This window comes from Typopeltis vanoorti, chromosome 25 (assembly GCF_054136105.1).
Source record: "Typopeltis vanoorti isolate ZY-2024b chromosome 25, IOZ_Tvanoo_1.0, whole genome shotgun sequence".
NCBI lineage: Eukaryota > Metazoa > Arthropoda > Arachnida > Uropygi > Thelyphonidae > Typopeltis > Typopeltis vanoorti.
In genome coordinates this window covers 29,296,512-29,316,368 of record NC_143573.1, presented here as the reverse complement: position 1 = coordinate 29,316,368, position 19,857 = coordinate 29,296,512, and the positions used below count along the sequence as shown (strand labels likewise).

Here is a 19,857-nt window from a genome sequence, read left to right as displayed (position 1 = left end):
CAATATTTTATATGGTCTATTTTATATTGAACATATCAAAACAGTTAGTTTGAACTTCTTGAATACAAGGTTACTTTTTTTGCCCTGTTTTATTAAAAAAAAAAAAAAAATCAGCTAACGCCTTTTTATTCCCGTATACAGGAGTAGGCGAGGCCATTTAGCCCTATCTAACTTTGGAGACTGAGTGGGCAGTTCAATCTCCACTGGTACCAATCAGAGAGTGATGGCCCAAGCCTATCACTAATTAAGCAGTACACAGTGAAGAGAGATGGCTCAAATGTGCCGCCATCTCGTGGTCCCTAACACAATATATTTAATGTCTGAAGTAATGTGGGTTCTACGGTCGATTTTCTTGAGTTTATGGGACAAAAAACCAGAGTTTCTGGTAGGAAAAACCCGCTTGCCCATGCCAGAGATCGACTAACTCGGGAACTGGTCGAAAAAAGGCTTAGAAAGATTTCCTCTAGTCGCCGACTAGACTCGAAATCAAGTCTTCCTTCGTGCGGCCAAGTGCCATGGTGTGCAAATGCCACATCCACTGAGCTACACAGGCTACATGCCCTGTTTTATTATAACTATCATTTCCTGTGTTCACTGAAGAGATAAATTGAACTCTTTCAAAAGTTGAATTATATTTACAAGATAACATCATTGTGTGTTCCATTCTGTTTTTAAAGTATTGTACAAGATTACAGTTGTTTTAAGCGAACCAGACTTTATAAAATTTTTAACAGTTGTTGTTAGTACCTGATTTAATATGACATTTTTTTCTTCTTAACATTTTTGAGTGTGTCATTCAGTGTACTTATACTTGCAGTCTAGTAAAGTGGTTTTCTTCAAGTATATTTTGTGGCAGGTGTCCAAAACATGGTCAGCAAGTCCTGAAGGGCTGTATTGGTGGAACTGGATATAGTCCTTATGTTCAGATATCCTGATATTAGCTGTTCTGCCTGTTTGGCCATAGTAAGACAGTTTGCAACTACAGGGGACATGGTATATTCCAGGTCCCTTGTAGTTGCAAAAACATGGTATCTGCAACCTTCCCAACCATATTGCCAACAATATCAGATTGGATGTAGCCAGTGTTCTTACCCAAGCTAAACCTCCAAAAAGCAACCTATCTAAAGAAGAATTCAAAGCTCTGCAGGAAATAAAAAAACAACAGTAAACTAATAATTACTAAAGCAGATAAGGGAAATGACACTGTAGTTCTAAACAAAAAAACTGACTACATAGGTAAGCTTACCTCTTTACTGTTAGATCAGTCTACCTACCTCCCTATAGAATATGATCCCACCAGCTCCCAAATCAGTACACCCCATAGATGCCTTAAGAAGGTTATTTCTTGGCCTGTGGAAGTGACTAACAAACTAAAACTTTTTAACTCTAGATATCCCCCCCCCCCCCTGAATATATGGACTACCAAAAATTCATAAACAGAATGTGCCATTATGTTCCATTGTGGATGGCATTGATTCCCCCCCATATACAAATTAGCCAGACATTTAGCCAAAGTGCTCACACAATATACTGGCAACACACCTTCACACATGAAAAATTCAGCCCACTTTAAATCCAGTATAAAAAACTCACTCCAACACACTGACATAGTGGTCAGTTTTGATGTATGTCTCCTCCTTATTCACCAATGTCCCACTCAAAAGATACCTTGAACCTCATCCAAGCCAAATTTTCTTCTGATAGCTCTGCTCTATTTCAGTTCATTATGAACGCAGGCTATTTCATTCTAAGTGCAGACTAAGAACCTATTTGTCAATAATGCATCACCCTTGAAATGTTTTGCCTACACTCCAAGGCTTAGAACTTAAATTATAAAAGTAAGCTTTTTATCACAAAGCATAGCATCATTGTTTCTACTAGTGGAAAGCATGTTATTGCAGACTTCAACTTCATCCAATAACGCTAACGTTTTCTTAGAGAATGTCTCACTTGTCCCACTGAGTATTTCTGCACTGTTCATCAAGTTGTGATTGCACAAGGTCATGTTTTTGTTTTTTGAACAGGTTGCTAAAGAAAAAGTTTTAATTATTAAAATATAGTAAATATTCAGTTTTAAACAGTTCATATTCAGTTTCCAGAAATGACATTTTAATTTTTCCAAGTTTTTTTAATTTAATTTTATTTTTTTATAAAGTGAATTTAAAGTTTCATTTATTTTAACATACACATTTTTTCAAAAAAAGGAGTCACAAAACCATGTTTTTTTTTGTTTTTTTTTACACATTCTATATTAGAACACCATTTCTTGTATACTAACAGATGGTATCAATATAATAGCAACATCAAGCAACACTTGATAAATTTATTGAAAAAAAGAATTATCTTCATTGCTTGTTGACTGAATTCTCATGATTTTTTAGTCGCAACTCACAGTATATGCAGTAATAAATTTTTTAAACAGCCACCAGCAAAAAAAGCAATGACTGTCACACTTGGTATAATACAAGACTATAAAGTTCTCATCAAAAATACATAAAATATGTGTACTGTATACTTATCTCTCTCATTTCATTGCAAAACCTTTTCTCTTCAGGTTTCAAACCTGTATTTATTGGTTCTCGTCCAAAGAGATCTCCATACAGAGAAGCAGAAGAGTTTGATCTAAATGGTGTTTTTCAGTTATCACATTTACTGGATTTGACAACAGAATTCAAAGTAGGTGTAAAAAAAAAATTTTTTTTTAATCATTTTCATTTGATATTTGATTTTCTTTTCTCAATGGATTACCATTCAATATTTTTTCATGAAAACTTAATATTATGTGTAGTAGTTGAAAGAGCTTTTATTATTAACCCAAACCTCCATGGAGTTAAAGACTGAGGGGCACGTGTGCGCGCACACACACACAACACACAAACTTCAAACTATGCTTTAAACTCATTCATAGTGTCTCTATTCACCATAATCCCAGGTAATGCATTCCACCCACTAACCACTTTCCATGCTAAGAACCTTCTCATACACTACTTATATAATTCCCACAGATAGTCTCTTGTTCTATGAAAAATTTCTTCCACATTAACTTGGTAACAACCCTTTACGTCTGTGTCTCAGTCATTTTGCCTTTCCTCCTCCTATTCAGATGATATTGCAAGTAACATTCCATTAATCTGTCTTCATATTCCACATTTTAAAAACCAGACCACCTTAGTTAATCATCTCTGATCCCTTTCTAATCTAAATGTCTTCTTCCATGAAAACTAGGTGACCAAATTTGTGCACAATAATCCATATGAGGATATGTGCACAAATAATAAGGCCCTGATCAAGTCCTTATACAATGGAATCATAATCTCTTTATTTCTGCATGTCAAGGTCCTACATACCATTGCCATAATCTCATGTGATAACTTCACAACTCATTCAGTGTGATTCTTAAACATCTGATAGTTCCACTCACTTGCCCATTCATAATCTTCTCAGATCCTCCACATCCACTTGATTCCTCATCATCATCTGCAAACATTGCATATCTTCAGTTATACCATTCCCAGTATCATTATGGTCCAAAGGAGATCTCTACAGCATGCCACTAGTGGCATTCCTCTTTCAGGATAACACATCTACATACAGAACTTGCTGATCAATCACCCATCCAACTCACTAATCTAGTATTTAATCTGGTTTATTAGCAACTTGTCTTTATCATCTTAATTTGAAAAAGCCTTTGCAAAATCTAAGTATACTACCAAGAGATACTGCCTATCCCTTGTCTCCTGCATTTGTCACCTTGTTGTAGTATAAAGTAAAATATGACCTCCCTTTAACAAACTCATAATGATCATCACAGAGGACAGTGTTATTATCAACCTAATTCTGTACCTTGGCTATGCCTCCAACACCTTAATCACAACTCTAGATACACAGGTGGTTTATAATGTGTAGCCTTATCACCATCTATGTGAAGTGGAATGATTTTATCCTCTGGGTAAAATCCCAGTACCCTCTGGGACTCATTGCAGCTGCAAGACTTGTTAAATAGGTACACCAAGGCTACCATTAACACTCCTGAACATCCCCTTAAAGCATGTAATGATATGGGATCTTTTTTTTTTTTTTAACATCAAACTTTTTTAACTTCTTATGTACCTCTTGCTTGCCAACTAGCAGTCCATCCTCTCCCATTTCCTCTCCATTCAAGCTTCTGATGATATCACACTGAGGATGAAATACCTTGATGAATTGTTCACCAAATACTTTAACTATGTCCTCTACAGCAGTTGCCAATCGATAATTTTTATCAATTAATGTCATCTTGCCCTAATTATTCTTTTTTCTATTTGCCACATAAAAGAACCCTTGAGTTTTTTTTCTTGACCCAATTTGCAAATTTTTGCTCATATTGCACTTTTGCAGTCCTTATCTTCATAACCTACTCTTTATAGTCTTCATGCAACTGATTATTTCCATTATTCATCTACATTGCCTCCATAGTGCCTTCATCCAGATTTTATGCTTAATCCCTTCATCTATTTGATACCTAAATTATTCAACCTTTTGACCTTTGGAATAGGTTGAACTTATACTTCACATATTAATGCTGGCAAATATCTCATAGTCATGGTAGTTCCTGGATGGTTTTCTGGAGGTTCAATAATCAAGAGTTCTATGTAGGAAAAAAATGCTGAAAGCAAAAAAAAAAAAAATTTTGACAGTGACGTTTGGAATAATTTTTTGGTTTATTTTAATCTTGATTATATATGGGATGAACAGATTGCACACCAGTTGTGTGTGTGTGAGAGAGAACAATAGCAAGAAAACAAATTAACTCTTCCTAACTAAACCACCCTACACGAAAAGTGGTTTAGTTTGATATGTTTTTTATTCAAGCATGAATGGGATTAAGTTTTCCTGTGAAGCATTGGGTTCTAATGTACTTTAGGAAAAGCCTGATTTCCTGTAAATTAATGCTTTGTTATTATTTATTCATATATAGTAAAAGTTTAATTCATAAAAATTCATAGGTAGTAAAAATTTAATACAGTAATGAAATTCACAAAATCCATTCTTATGGTCCTCCTTCCAAGTTAGTAGAGCATTGTCCTGCATTATCTGTTTGATCCAAGCAGAAAGAGGGAAAGTGTCTTTATGCCAAAATGCAGGCATTATATTAAAAGAAAAGAAGCATTTGTACTAGAACAATACTAGATGGATCATCTCCTTCTCCAAGTGACCTGTGCAAAGAGTTTGTCCAACCCTGCCACCATGCATACACAATTTAATCCTTCCTTCAGGGGTCCATTCAAAAGCAGAACTTTTCCATCTATCTTCTTTTGATGAAATAAAGTCTTCCAATTAGTTCATCAGCTGTGGAACCAGACAGCTTTACTGATGTAGAGCTTTGACAGGTTCCTGTGCATATCCTGTAAGATTTGATTCACCCACTTCTGTTTATCAAATGTCTACCATCATATCTTTGCAGTCAAAAACAGTGTTCATTCCAAAGAAGGAAGATGCATCTGTACCCTCTGACTACCATACAATTACATTTACTCCTGTTCTGTTACGTCGCTTTCATAAAGTGTTAGCTAAATGTCTGTGGTAATACATCCAAAATGATTTTAGGCAGAGCACCTTCATCCTTGCAGATGGCTGTGATGAGATGATCTTCATTCTTTCCTTTCTTCTTCACTCTGAATCCTGACACCAATTTCGGCCTCTTTGTGGTATCCATGGACCTTCAAAAGACTTTGACAATGCCTTCAAGCTATACTTTGAGCTCTGTCTATTACAGGATATCTAGAAGCTTTTCTGATCTGTGTATTAGATTTATTCTGTAATTTCCTTACTGTGACACTGGACTACAAATCAACATCCATCCTCCCCATTTTCTTCAGTTGTCTGTCATTGGTGAGTTTTTTCGCTCTCTTCCAAGCCATGTTGACTACCTTCATGACACAACCACTGTTATTGTTATAACATTTGTTGATGACCTTATAGCCTCTACTAGAAAAGGCTTGTAGCAACTCTTCAACCAAGCAGTCTTTCAAATGCAAGGCTTTAATATCAGTCTGACAAAGGGGAGCATATTTTATTTTGTCCCCTCAGGTAGAGACAAGAAATCAAAGGTTGGAACTTTTGAGTTTCCCTGCACAACACAATGAAATTATCTCAATCGAGATAGTTTACCTCTATCTCGATTCTAATGGAATGGAGATACTTCAATGTTCTCTGACAGGCTGTTCCTCTTTCCTATCTACCCTAGGATCTTTTTTCTTCTCTCTCTCTCTCTCTCTCTCTCTCTCTCTATAAAGCTCTTCTTAAATTTCAACATGGGCTCTTCATTCTGAATTATTTCCTTCTTCCTGGACTCTACCATAAGTTAGTCTTAGGTAAAACCTCTCTCTCTCTCATTACTGTCCCAGATGGATATAGTGAACTGCCAATTCTGCCAAAGGGAATTCTGAAAGAATTCTGCCTGAGCAAACTGCTACATCCATCCTAGATGGATGTACCAGGTCTCTCAGCAAGTCTTTTGTGGTTACGTCTATCTCACGATGTGCCACTATCATTTTTCCATGCCAAGTCTTCTCCAGGGGTGCTTAAGGGTCAAAGCTGTATAACTGAGAGGAGACCTCCACATAGCCTTTAAAGGAATGCAGAGAACCGACCAGGGCTTCTGACCTAATGTCCAATCCTCACCTTCTCGTGGTGCACTCTGATGGGCTGGCAATTTGGGATTTAACCGACCGAATTGTATTTCTATTGGTTAAACCAAAATACAAAATGATGGTACAACATGACAAAATTTCATGCCGGCTGGGGCGTTGCCCAGTTAAACAAGGCCCCTGTTGTTTTTGCCAGGGAACCAGGGTGAACAGCGCAAAGTCAGCTACTGGAACAAATCTGAAAACGCACCCCAACTAAACATCACCAGAGTTAAAGATCGGTACTATCAACATAAGAAGCCTGAATGGCAAAGAAATGGAGCTAGCTGAGGAATTAGATAAGTACTAGATCGACATACTAGGGGTGACTGAAACAAAAAAGATAAAAACTGGCGAGATCTTTCTGAGCAATAAATACAAAATGTTATATTCAGGCAATGACAATCAAGGAAAAGGAGTAGCCATAGTATTCGACACAAATTACGAGGCTCATCTTCTTGAATGGCAGCAGTGTCAAGTAGAGTGATTTGGGCAAATATCAGAATGGGGAACTGGACAATGAGACTTATTTGTGTCTATGGTCCCACAGAAGGTTCTACTAAGGTAGAAGTGGATGAATTTTTTGAGGCTCTAGAAAAAGCTACTGATATAATGAAAAAGGAAAAGTTGGTCCTTGTTGGGGATCTGAATAGCAGAGTAGGAAATGATTGTCAGACATACAAAAATGTTTTGGGAAAATTTGGAGAAGAGAGCAAAGCTAATAATAATGGCAAATACCTGTTGGATTTCTGCTCAGGACATGGATTGGTTATTACTAACACCATGTTCCATCATAAAAATGTGCACAAATTCACATGGAGAGAAGAGGCAAGGAATAAGAAAAGTCTCATTGACTATGTTATTGTTGATAGTGATGTTTTCTCCCTGGTGCAGGATACCAGAGTGTACAGAGGATTTGAAATTGGAAGTGATCACTATTTAGTCTTGAGCAGGATAAAATTGAATTTCATATTGAAAAGAATGACATGTAAGAAAGTTTTAAAGCGTATAAAATACATAAAGATTATTGAAGGAAAAATGAAAGAGTTTGAGAACAGGAACCAAACCTTGGAGATTCAGTGTCAAGCCTTGAAGAAAACCCTGATTGATTCAGCTAGAGAGGCATGTGGTGAAGTTGTCTGCAAGGATAGAAAAATTAGAACTCCAGGTGGACACAGGAAGTTAAAGAGGCAGTGAAGGAAAAGAAGAAAGCATATCAAAAGTTCCTGGCAAATAAGTCAGCTTGTGCTCTTAGAGAATACAGAGACAAATGTAAGAAAGCTAAACACTGTGTAAAACTAGCTAAACAAAAGTCATGGGAGGACTTTGGCAAGAACATAGAAAATAAATATCAAGAAGGTGGCAAAATATTCTGGAGGTTGTTGAAGAAGCTTAGGAATGGAGGAAAGAGTGCTGTAAAAGGAGTTAGATGATAAAGGTGAAATAAAAACGTGAGAAAAAGATATCCCTGAAGCATGGAATAATTACTTTGAAAATTTGCTAAATGAAACAAGCAGTGATGACAGCACAGTGATAAAAAAAAAAAAAACACTGACCAGGCATGCAGTCAGGAATACATATCCATACGTGAAGTAGAAAAAGCCATCAAAGGCTTGAAATGTGGAAAGGCAGCAGGAGTAGACGATATTCGACCAGAAATGCTGAAGTATGGTGGTATAAAAGTCTTACAGTGGCTGCACTGCATAGTTCGAATGCCTGGACAGAGGGATGGATTCCAGATGATTGGAGTCGAGCTCTCATAGTATACCCATATATAAAAAGGGAAATAAAACTGAATGTGAGAATTACAGAGGTATATCCCTATTGAGTGTTCCTGGTAAGATATATGCAAGTATACTTGAGAAACGGTTGAGAAGAATTGTGGAAGATAAACTTGGTGAAGAACAAGCTGGATTCAGGTCAAAAAGAGGCTGTCAGGATCAGATCTTCACTTTACGACAAACAGTGGAGAAATCATGGGAATATAACAAAGATCTGTATTTAAGTTTTGTCAATTTGGAAAAGGCATATGACAAGGTGCCAAGAGAGAAGCTATTCAATACGCTGCAGTTATATGGTGTCAATGGGGCATTATATCAAGCAATACTTAGTCTTTATTTGAGTTGTAAGTCAGCAGTTAGAATTGAAGGAAGTACAGGAAGATGGTTTAATGTTAAATCTGGTGTGAGACAAGGATGTACATTATCCCCTGTGTTATTCATTATCTATATGAATCACATTATGAAAGAAAGTGGTATCAAACAGGATATCAAAATGGGAGATGTTAATGTCAGCTCTTTGCTTTATGCAGACGATGTTATACTTCTAAATAAATCTGCTACAAATCTGCAAAATTCTCTGACTAAATTAAATAATTGTTGTAATAGATATGGTATGAAGGTCAGCAATAAAAAGACAATGAAAATAGGCAGAATCATTGAAAATGTCAACTGTGTTGTGAATGGAGAGCCTGTGGAACAAGTAAAATATTTCGGCTACTTAGGCACAAATTTTAGTGAAGATGGTAAATTAAATATGGAAATAGACCACAGAATAACTACAGAATTTAACTTTCAAACCAGTTTTAACTTATGGATCTGAGAGCTGGGTCAGAAGTAAAACACTTGACCAAAGACTAGAGACTGTAGATATGAGTCCTGAGAAAGAGGCGTGAACAGATGGCATCAATGGCAATATCATATAAAAAACGAGGATATTAGGAAAGAACTTGACATTGTCAGCATGCAGGAATGCGTTAGCAGAGCTAATCTCAGGTGGTATGGTCACTTAAACAGAATGGGCGAGAAAAGATTAGCAAAACAAGTGTTCTCTGCCAAGTTGGCAGGTAAACGACCCAGAGGAAGACCAAGATATAGGTGGATCGATACAGTACAAAGTGCCTTAGACGATAGAAATATAAGATCTGTTAATGTTGGAGTCTTGACAAGTAACAGACTAATTTGGAGGAAAATTGTAGATAGGAAGTTAGTAATTATGTAAATATTTCATGTAGTACTATCATATCCTGTACACCCCTTGAGGGTACATGGCAGGAATTTAATGATGATGAAGTCTTCTCCAGCATCATTAAAATACAGGTTAAATAGTAATGAGGCCCCTTAATACAGACCCCTGAGGCACACTACTAGTGACTTTTCTCCTCCGGTATATTACTCCCCATACACAACTTACTGACATCTGTCATATAGCCAATCTCCAATCCAGTGCAGTAGCCTGATATTCAACACCATCAACTCTAGTTTGACTGTCAACTCATGTGGTAATCTATAAAAGCCTTTGCAAAATCTAAGTATACTACTATGTATCCATCTCTCTCATCAAATGCTGCTATAACTTTATTGTAATAAGTGAATAGATTACTAAAATATGACCTCCTGTTAGCAAATCCGTGCTGTCCCTCAAAGATAATACTACTGTTATCAACCCAATTCTGAATCCTCACTCTCACCAGCCTCCATAACGTGACACCTGACACTGGGTTGGCATATAATTTGATACCTGGGTTCTGTCATCTCCCTTATGAAGCGGTACAATCTTGTCTTCCTTCCACTCCTTTGGAACTTGGCCCAAAGTAAGACTTATATTAAATGAATATGTTAACTCCCTCGCACATTCCTTCAAAATATGTGATGATATATCAAGTCTCAGTCTTATTAACATCAAGTTTGCTCATTTTCCCCATATACTACTTGCTCACTCATGATCAGTCTCTGCTCATCATCCACTGCTCTCAAACTTTCTATGATGTCACCTTCATAAGGATGAAAGACCTTTATGAACTGCTCATTAAATATATCAAGTGAATATATCATGCTACCCACTTCTTTATTCATAAGCTCTGTTTTAATCTCTCCTTCTTTACTCTCCTACTATTTCATATCGCTTCTTACTTGCTCAGATTCATTCTCTGCATTCATTACCCTCTCTTCCAGCAGCAATCCAAATGACAAACACCAAAACTATTCAAATGCAGTCCATCACTCTTGTACAGTTTGATTCATCCTTCAAACTCATTTCACATATCAACAAACTGCACTCATTTCTCTTTGCACATTTCTGTTGACATATAATTCTTGCTCTTTATCTCAATTCATCACTGTCATAACTGAGCAAACTGACTACTATCTTTCCTATCACGCTATTATCTTTTATCTTTCTCAACAACCTCCTAATATTTAATCTTGCATTCTCCTTGTTCCCAGTCAAATCATTTGTCCCTACTACCAACTCTTTTGCTTGTTTACTCCTCGTATCCAGCACCTCAATCATTATTCATTTTACCTCCCAGAAACCAAACCTTGTGTATTTTTTTTTTGTTTGTTTATCAACTGTAATAATTGAATACAATGCCATTCACAGGTATTTTGTTATCTTTATCCATAACGACATCATTTGTTTTTGTCTTCACTCTTCCATACATATCTACAATTCTCTTCATTTTACTCTGCATCTGTCTCATTTCTTACCTCTTCACCAACTCAGCTTTCAAATTTTGCATAATTTTTTTGCTTCCATTCACTCTCACTATTTTATTACTAGCCAAACATGCTTGTTTGCCACCAATTTCACTTACAATCTTACCATTAATGTTTTTCAATGTCATTATTGTCTGCTTTGTCATCAATAGAACTCTTTTCTTTGCTATCACTTCCAAACACACTTTCTGAACATTCAGTATGGATTCTGACAATGGATCATTGCCATGATGTAGTGTGATGTTCTCATAATGCTATCAGTGTATCCATAAAAGTTTCTGCCCACCATTGTTCCCAGATCTCTCATCTCTTCCATCCCAATCCTGCTATCAAATTCCAAGACCTTACACTTTGCAACATTAAACTGATAGCTGCACTCACTTTTCCACAACATTTTCATTCTTCTTCCTAACTTTGCATCATCAGCAATTAGTGCATATTTCTGATAAATCCATTCAACTTTTAAACATGAATCTTATCAGATTCCTTTGGTAGAGAAAATCAATAGAATGACACACAAAAAGAGCAAATGCACATAAATGCATCTGAAATCAGATTTAAATCTGAAAGGAGTGACATAAGGCAATGAAGAATATTCATATTTGAAATGTGGCAACTGGTTACTTTCATGATTGGTCAGAATTTGAACTGTTCTCTTCTTTGATAATACTCAGAATTGATGGCTAAGCTATCTGTTGCAATTGCACATTGCATAGCATTCTGTCTTTTATTTTACATAATGTATTTTTGGTATGGTATTTGGTATATCTTAGTGTTATTTTTTTATCTTTTTTGCATATGTGGATGATATCAATGAAGTACTGACACAATGAAGATCCATTATTTATAATTTATATTTATAATCTTATGTCAAAATCTTTGTGCTGAAAATATTGACAATTAAAGAACCAAGTTTTCCAATCAACAGTGTGCTGTTGATAATAAAATACAGGTGACCCTCGTATAACGCGGATGTTTGGTTCCACAAAAATGCCGCGTTATATAAATCGCGTTATGCGAGACTCAGATCACATAAAAAAGTAGGGTTAGGTTCCGAAATCTTTTTTTTCCTTAAGATTATATAAACAATGACATATCCAACAAAAAATTATGTTTATTTAATTCAGGTAATTAATTTAAGTTAAGAAAACATATAAACATGAAAAATACATAGTATAAAATTACAAATTGTACGTAAACTTCATTGCCCATAATACGTAAATGTTTTAGGCAAAATAAAATAAAGTGCATATTTTAATCGTCATCACTGTCTTCAAAACGAACATTTTGTGGATGTTCTTTATTTGCGATAGTCAGCAGTGAGGAAAATATTTTTGCCTTTGAAATATTTTCAAAGATTTAAAAAATTTTTAAGTGTAGTTTTCATATATGATCTGATTTAAATAAATTTTTCTTTCAGGATTCTTGGCTAAATAATTATACAGATATGTGGCCTATGGAATCCAAAAATTATGAAAAAAATGAGGATGCTAAGTATAAACTTGCTGAAATTCATACTCTTATAAAAAGGTCTGCAAATATAAGAGCTCATCAGGAAAGTAGTACAACAACTGCTGGTGGATGTATTATTTTAGCAAATAATTCGGTATCCTGTATGGAAGAGGTGTACCGTGATCCAAAGTTATGGAGACAGAAAAAAGAACGTTTAGACAATATGATTAAAAACTTACGACAAAAGCTTGATGAACTGAAGGTACAGTTATGAATTTAAAATCAAAATTTTTATATACATTTAAAATCATTGATGCCTCATATATAACCAATTCTTACTAGAACCAACTTATAGGGACCAAAGAACTAGTTTGTTGTGAAAGGCTTATTCTGTTGATTGCATATCATTTAAAATGCATTAGTTGTATAGAACTTGTATAGTTCTCAGTAGTTTGTTGTGAATTGTATGAAAAATTTTTATTACTCTGAAAATTCATTTATACATTCAGTTGGATAAAAATCATGTAACATTTAATTTTCATCTCCAATTAAATTTCATTCATAATTGATAGATACTTTACATTGTCATCATTGTTGTTGTTATTATTAGATGCCTACGTAATTCCATGGTAATGGCCATGACTCAGACAGACTTTATTATTATGAGTCAAAAGACTCATCGTGGGAGTTCCTTCCTAAGAACATAAAGTCTGTCAAAACTAATTAACCGTTCTCACTCTCACCACTACATCAGGCAATGCATTCCACGGTTCAAACCCCCCCCCCCCCCCACGAATAGAAACCACTCCTCACCCTCTTGCTCACAGTTTCCTTTCGTAACTTCCAGGGATGGTCTCTTGTCATCACTAACTCCCGCTGTTCAACCAAGCGAAAGAACTCCACAGTGCACAGTGTCAACCCTGTAACCACCTCTCAACAGTTTAAATCTCAATCATATCACCTCTCCTTCTATCCACCAAACTCTGCAGTCCACATTCCCTCAGCCAATCCTCATAACTATCCTTGTACAGTCCTGAAACCGTCTTTGTATCCTTTCCACAGTTAATTTATCCCCTTCAAATCCTGGGGACCAAATCTGAGAACAATAGTCCAAGTGTGGTCTGATTAGAGACTTGTACAACGGAATGATAACCCTCTTATCTCTGCAGGTCAGTGTCCTTCTCATAATTGCAGCAATCCTCTGTGTTACTTTCACCACCTTTGCAATATGTCCCCTAAACTTCGGGTTTCTATCAATAATCAACCCCAGATCTCTTGTCTCCCCAACTTCCTCCAGTATAACTCCTTCCATAGAGTATGCAGCATCCCACCGATGTTTCCCAAACCTCAAGACCTTAAATTTTGCTGCATTAAACTGACACCCCCATTCATTTTCCCATCTATCTAGCTTATTCAAATCCTCTTGCAAGGCTACCACATCTGCACTATTACTAATAATCCTTCCCAGCTTCGCATCATCTGCAAACAACTGAAGATCCCCTTGCAATCCACTGGCAATGTCATTGATATAAAGGTTAAACAATATAGATCCTAGTACTGGTCCCTGTGGGACCCCACTTGTAACCCTCTGTCTCCTTGAAACTGCTCCACCATACACAACTCTCTGATACCTATCAGACAGCCAATCCTGAATACAGTTGATCAATCTGACATCCAGACCCATGTGCTGCAACTTAAATATCAGCTTATCATGTGGCACCCTGTCAAATGCCTTCGCTAAGTCTAAGAAAATTGCAGTAATTGCCTTTCTCTCATCTAATGTTCTTGTAACTTTATTATAAAAGGCTAGCATATTGCTAAAACAAGAGCGCCCTTTCACAAATCCATGTTGACTCTCACAGATAACATTACCCTCATCTGCCCAATGCTGTATACGGTCCCTCACTACTTTCTCCAAGATCTTAACAACTACTGATGACACACAAACTGGTCTATAATTAGACACTTCCAGTCTGTTACCACCCTTATGCAATGGCACTATCTTACCTTCCTTCCATTCCTTCCCTGGGCACCTTTGCCGAAGCCAGACTTTCATTGAAAAGCCAGGTTAAAGGCACTGTCAGTTACCTAGCACATTCTCTGAAAACTCGTGGTGAAATACCATCCAGTCTGAAAGCTTTACTGACATCCAAAGTACTCAGTATCTGAAACACACTCTCCTCCTGTACCTCTAAACCTCGAACCAACCCTATCCCTCTAGCATTAAAACTGACTCCTCCAGGATGAAATACTCCAATAAAGTGGTCATTGAACAATTCCACCATGTCCTCTGCATCAGTCACTCTATTCCCATTTTTATCCCACAATATCATTCTTCCACAGTCATTTCTCCTCCTACTGGCCACATAGCTAAAAAATTCCCTAGGATTTTCTTTGGATCTTAGCGCCAATCTCTTCTCATATTCCAGTTTCCCTTTCCTTACCACACTAGTCACTCTTCTGGCCTGTCTTTATATTCTTCATGCATCTTCTCTTCACCTGTTCTTCTTATATCTCTTCCATAGCCTCTTTTTCGCATGCAATTCCTGTTTAATATTGTTTGTCATCCACTTCACTCCAAATTGTCCTCTTCTTCACTCATGGTATACAACTTACCATTGCTGCTAACTAATATTCTTTCACAATTTCCCACGCACTAATGATATCCCGGCCAATTCCTCCCTCCATGAAACTTCCCGAAGTTGATGTCTAAGACTATTATAATCACCTGCATTATAATTCTACATAAGTCTCTTTGATACTCCTGCATGTCTATTCATTTTCCAAGTCAAAACCATATGGTCACTCTCTCCAACTGGCGGGAGGGAGAGATGTCATCTCAGTTATTATCAACTCTTCTGATGCTATAACCAAATCCAAAATTCTTGAACCTCTTGTTCCCTCTATTACATGTTGCCTAAGACATTTGTCCCTCAAGAATTCTAGAAATTCCATTCCCCTATTGCTACATGCATCTTCCTCTCTCCAATTTATACTACTGTAGTTAAAATCTCCCATAACAATCATTCTTCTTGCACTTGCCAAACTTAGCTGTCTAAACACCTCCTGGTCCCCATCCTCTGTGCTCCTGGGTATGTAGTAACACCCCACTAAATATCCTGTCTTGTCTACCTCACACCATACGCTCTCAAAATCATTTGTCTCACTTCCTTCCAAGTCCTCCACTCTTAGAGGACATAGGTCATCACTTATCATAAGCACTACCCAACCACCACGCTTTCCCCTACTATCCTGACGAAAAATGCTATACCCAGCGACTTCTATTCCTGTTATTATATCCCTTTCTGTCAACCACGTCTCAGTGATCCCAATAATTTTTGGCCAGGCTGATGCTATCTGCGCCACCATTTCCTCTCCATTATTCCGGATACTCCTGGCATTAGTATAAAGCATATAAATGCCATTGTTTCTATACCCAGCATTATCCCTTCTAGACTCCACTGGGCTCAGTGTTACCTGACATCGTCTCCCTTCTCCCAAGTATCCATTCCCACAAGAGGCCACCCCTGCTATCATCCTCCCTGGGACACACTAACTCGTTCAGAACAGCAATCTCTCCAGATGCCTACGTCCTTCCTCGTTCAAATGTAAGCAGTCTTTCGCATACAATTCCTCTCTTTCCTCAAATGCACTCCAAGTATCCACATATACCAGTCCTCTCTTGTCACACATTCTCACTATTATTCCATTCAATATCACCGCTCTTCTGCTCAGCTCATCATTATCATACCTAGCCAACACGCACACTATTTTTCCTCTCTGTCTTCTTCTGTACAGCCTCGAGCAAAAATCTCATATCTCTTGCTGCCCGACTTACATTACCACTCAAGTCATTTATTTCTACCATCACAATCATCTCATCTACCCTTTCACCTCTCTTAATTGCCATAGCCACCCTTTCTATTGTTCCTCCTGGCAAACACTCCTCGCGCATCCTATCTTGAACACCACGGATCATTGAGTCACCATACATTATACCTCCTACCATTCCTGCTCTCTTATAAAATCAATTATAGTTACTAACTAAAGAAACATTTTCTTTTGGTTGAAATGAATGACTTGAATATGAGATAAAGTAATGAGAGATATGATAGTTATTGAATAAGGTGAAAAAGAAGAGCAAAAGAATGAAGATTGTGAATTTGTTGCCAAGTCATAATTCATTTCCCTTGTTTCTGATACTTCTAGAATTCATATACAAACATAACAGCTTATTCCTGGATCTGTAATAAGTTTCACTGTTATCACTTATTAGATGTGACTTCTCCATACCTTCATCTAGCCATTTCATTTTCTCCTTATTCATCCCAGAATCTTCAAATCCATCTGTTTTTCCCCTACACACCAGACACCTTTGAGCATCAACCTTTCTCACGCAGTGTTTCCTGTCTCCCCCTATTTCTCTGTTTGTCTTACTTGTTTTCTCATTGTCTATACTCGTGCTACTCACATTATTTTTAGTAAAATTCTTTGGGGGAAAAAAATAAGGGTTTATATGCAGCAAATGATTTAGAACCATTTCTTGCAGGCTTGGCCATTTTTTATTTTTTAATCTCCAAAGATAAAAAAAATATTATATAGTACAGTATAGAAGTTTCTCTTAATTTGTCCTGCTATGAACAGCAAACTATATCATAAAAGGTATTAAACTAATATTGATACAATTAGTCTAATATGTGTATTTAAATTTAGATACTCTACATACTCTAAGAAACTTCATTTTGGACTTTTTAGCACTGGCTCTGAGTTGCAGCTCTGAATGCAACTTAATCCAGTGAATTGTTCTCCTGAGTGTGAAGGATTATCGCACCTCTTAACAGCTATATATAATTCATAGCTTGCACTTATTCATATTATTCAGTTCTGTTGTGTGCTTCACATCCATATGCTTTCATATTCACTGAAATATGGATGGTAGCCAGTAGGAAGGTTGGTATTGACCAACTACTTGCTAAGAGAATTATCAACACACTCAATTCTCTGTTCTTTTTAAAATTATTTTCAGTACTTTGGCATCTTTACAGAATTTACATAAAACTGTGGGCCTATGTAGTAGCCCTCTGGTGGAAATGGGGTTTACATACACAGTACTAGGCCACCCGAAGAACATTCTAAGTTCAATTCTAGTCACCAATAAGGAACATTTTCTGAGCCTTTCTTCAACCAGTTCCCAAGTTAGACGATCTCTGGCATGGAAAAGTAAGGTCCCCCCGACAGAAACCTGATTTTTTTAATTGTACAACTAAAGAAAATTGACTGCAGAGCCCACGCTATTACAGATATAAATCATTGCAATTAGGGTAATGGCCATAAAATCGGCAATTGCCTGCCATACTTTCTTCACTGGATACCATTTATATTCATTGATAATTTGGTTCGGCTGTCTCTGATTGGCTAAGGATGGATACTGACTGCCCCTCAGTCTCCAAAAGTTAGAGCTGAAATTGCCTCACCTACTCCCTTTGGGGAATAAAAGACATTAGCAGATTTATTTATTACATAAAACTGCATTGAATTTTAATGAATTTATTAGTTATATGTAAATTTGTTATACACACACACACACACACACACACACACACACTAGGGGGCTCTGATGCCTACGGCACCCAACCTTCCAAGTTCTGGACTGGTAGGATGGTTTTCCTTGAATTCTGATGACTCGAATTTTGTAGACTCAACACTCAGGGTAGCCCCTGAGTGTCAAAAGGGAATATCCTACGGCGCCCAACCCTCAGAGTTCCGGACTGGTAGGCCAATTCTACTTGAATTCTGATGCTCTAATTTTGAAAACTCAAACTCGAAAGGGCGTTCTGCTTCCCTGGCGCCTACAGCATGCCCCCCCCCCCCCCTCCCCCCAGTTCCAGACTGGTAGGCCGGTTCTTCTTGAATTCTGATGACTCGAATTTTGAAAACTCGACTCTCAGGATAGCCCCTGAGTTTCAAAACATTTCAAATAACTTGACAAAAACGTGACACAGAAACATTACATAAAAAGGCTTATCATTTTATATATATAGGGTAGATATATATGTAGAAAGTATTTTACCTTGGGTATAATAAATGTTAAAGATTGCAAGCTATTTTACTTGCAACACTTGCAGGTGCAAACTTGACTTGTTTGTCTGTTTGCTTACTTGGGATATGGAGTAAAACCAGGTTTAAGGTAGATATATATGTATAACTAATAAATTACACAAGTAACATATAAACTTGATGTGTAAACTTATATGGTTTAGGATATTCGAAGACATCTGAAAAAGAAAAGGCCACTTCAGTCTTTTATTCATGATTTTGGAGATTCTATCTTAGGTGAGAGTAGTGGAAATCCAGATAGGACTTGTAGTTGTGATGATGATGAAACTTCTGAAGTGAGGTAAAGTAATCTAAGAAATTCCTTATAACAGCTATTTAACTTTTAGTAAGTTAAGATTTCAAAAAGCATTAATGTTCACTCTCTCACACTCCTTACAAATCATGCATTGTACTCAGTGCCATAACTAGTGATGAGAGCTTAGGCCACCTTTATCACGAGTTGCCTCAATCCTGAAAATACTTCAGGCACAAACTTTGTTTGCTTACACTTGGATAAAGGATTAAATTAAATTTATTATAGTGTCATAACTAGCTTTTCACGGGCATGTGCAAGATTATTTTTTATTTTTTAAAATTATTTTTGGACTCTCATTTTTTGGAAAAACAATAAAAAAAACAAATGACAGAAATAGATCAGTCAATTTTTAACCAAAAACGTTATGGAATTGGCCCCCCACAGCAAAATTTAAAATTTGAAAATGAAAATATAATACTGATTATTTTTTTTTTTTGATACCCCATTTCAGGTCCCCTTCGACTTGGGTCCTGTGCTTGTGCACCCATTGCATCTGCCTAGTTATGGCACTGATATCATGATGCTGTTTATTGAAATTAACTGTTTTTTTTAAGAATTCAAATATCTTGATCTTTTTTTTTTATATTTAAAAGTGTCATCATATGCCATGCATTCTCATATTTTGCCTCAAATTATACTGAATTCAATAGTTTTATTTTATGTAATATTAGATGCTTAAACTCATTGCATGAAGATGATAGTATTTCATAAAGCTACAAAAAAAATTAGCTTCTTTTAAGGTGACTCATATGGGATTAGAGCAAATAATATGAGCAATAATATCATCATCATAGCTGAGGTTTATTTTATTTATTTCTGTGTAAATCCT

General features: G+C 36.6%; 1 protein-coding gene across 1 annotated transcript in view; it reads left to right on the top strand.

The window, feature by feature from the left end:
- Positions 1-19,857, top strand: part of Sulf1 (Extracellular sulfatase Sulf1) — a 223,635-nt gene that overhangs the window by 143,738 nt on the left and 60,040 nt on the right. The window contains exons 13-15 of the mRNA XM_090414246.1: positions 2,555-2,676; positions 12,585-12,878; positions 18,877-19,013. Coding sequence (XP_090270372.1) covers positions 2,555-2,676; positions 12,585-12,878; positions 18,877-19,013 — 553 coding nt within the window. The remainder of the gene's footprint in view (positions 1-2,554; positions 2,677-12,584; positions 12,879-18,876; positions 19,014-19,857) is intronic.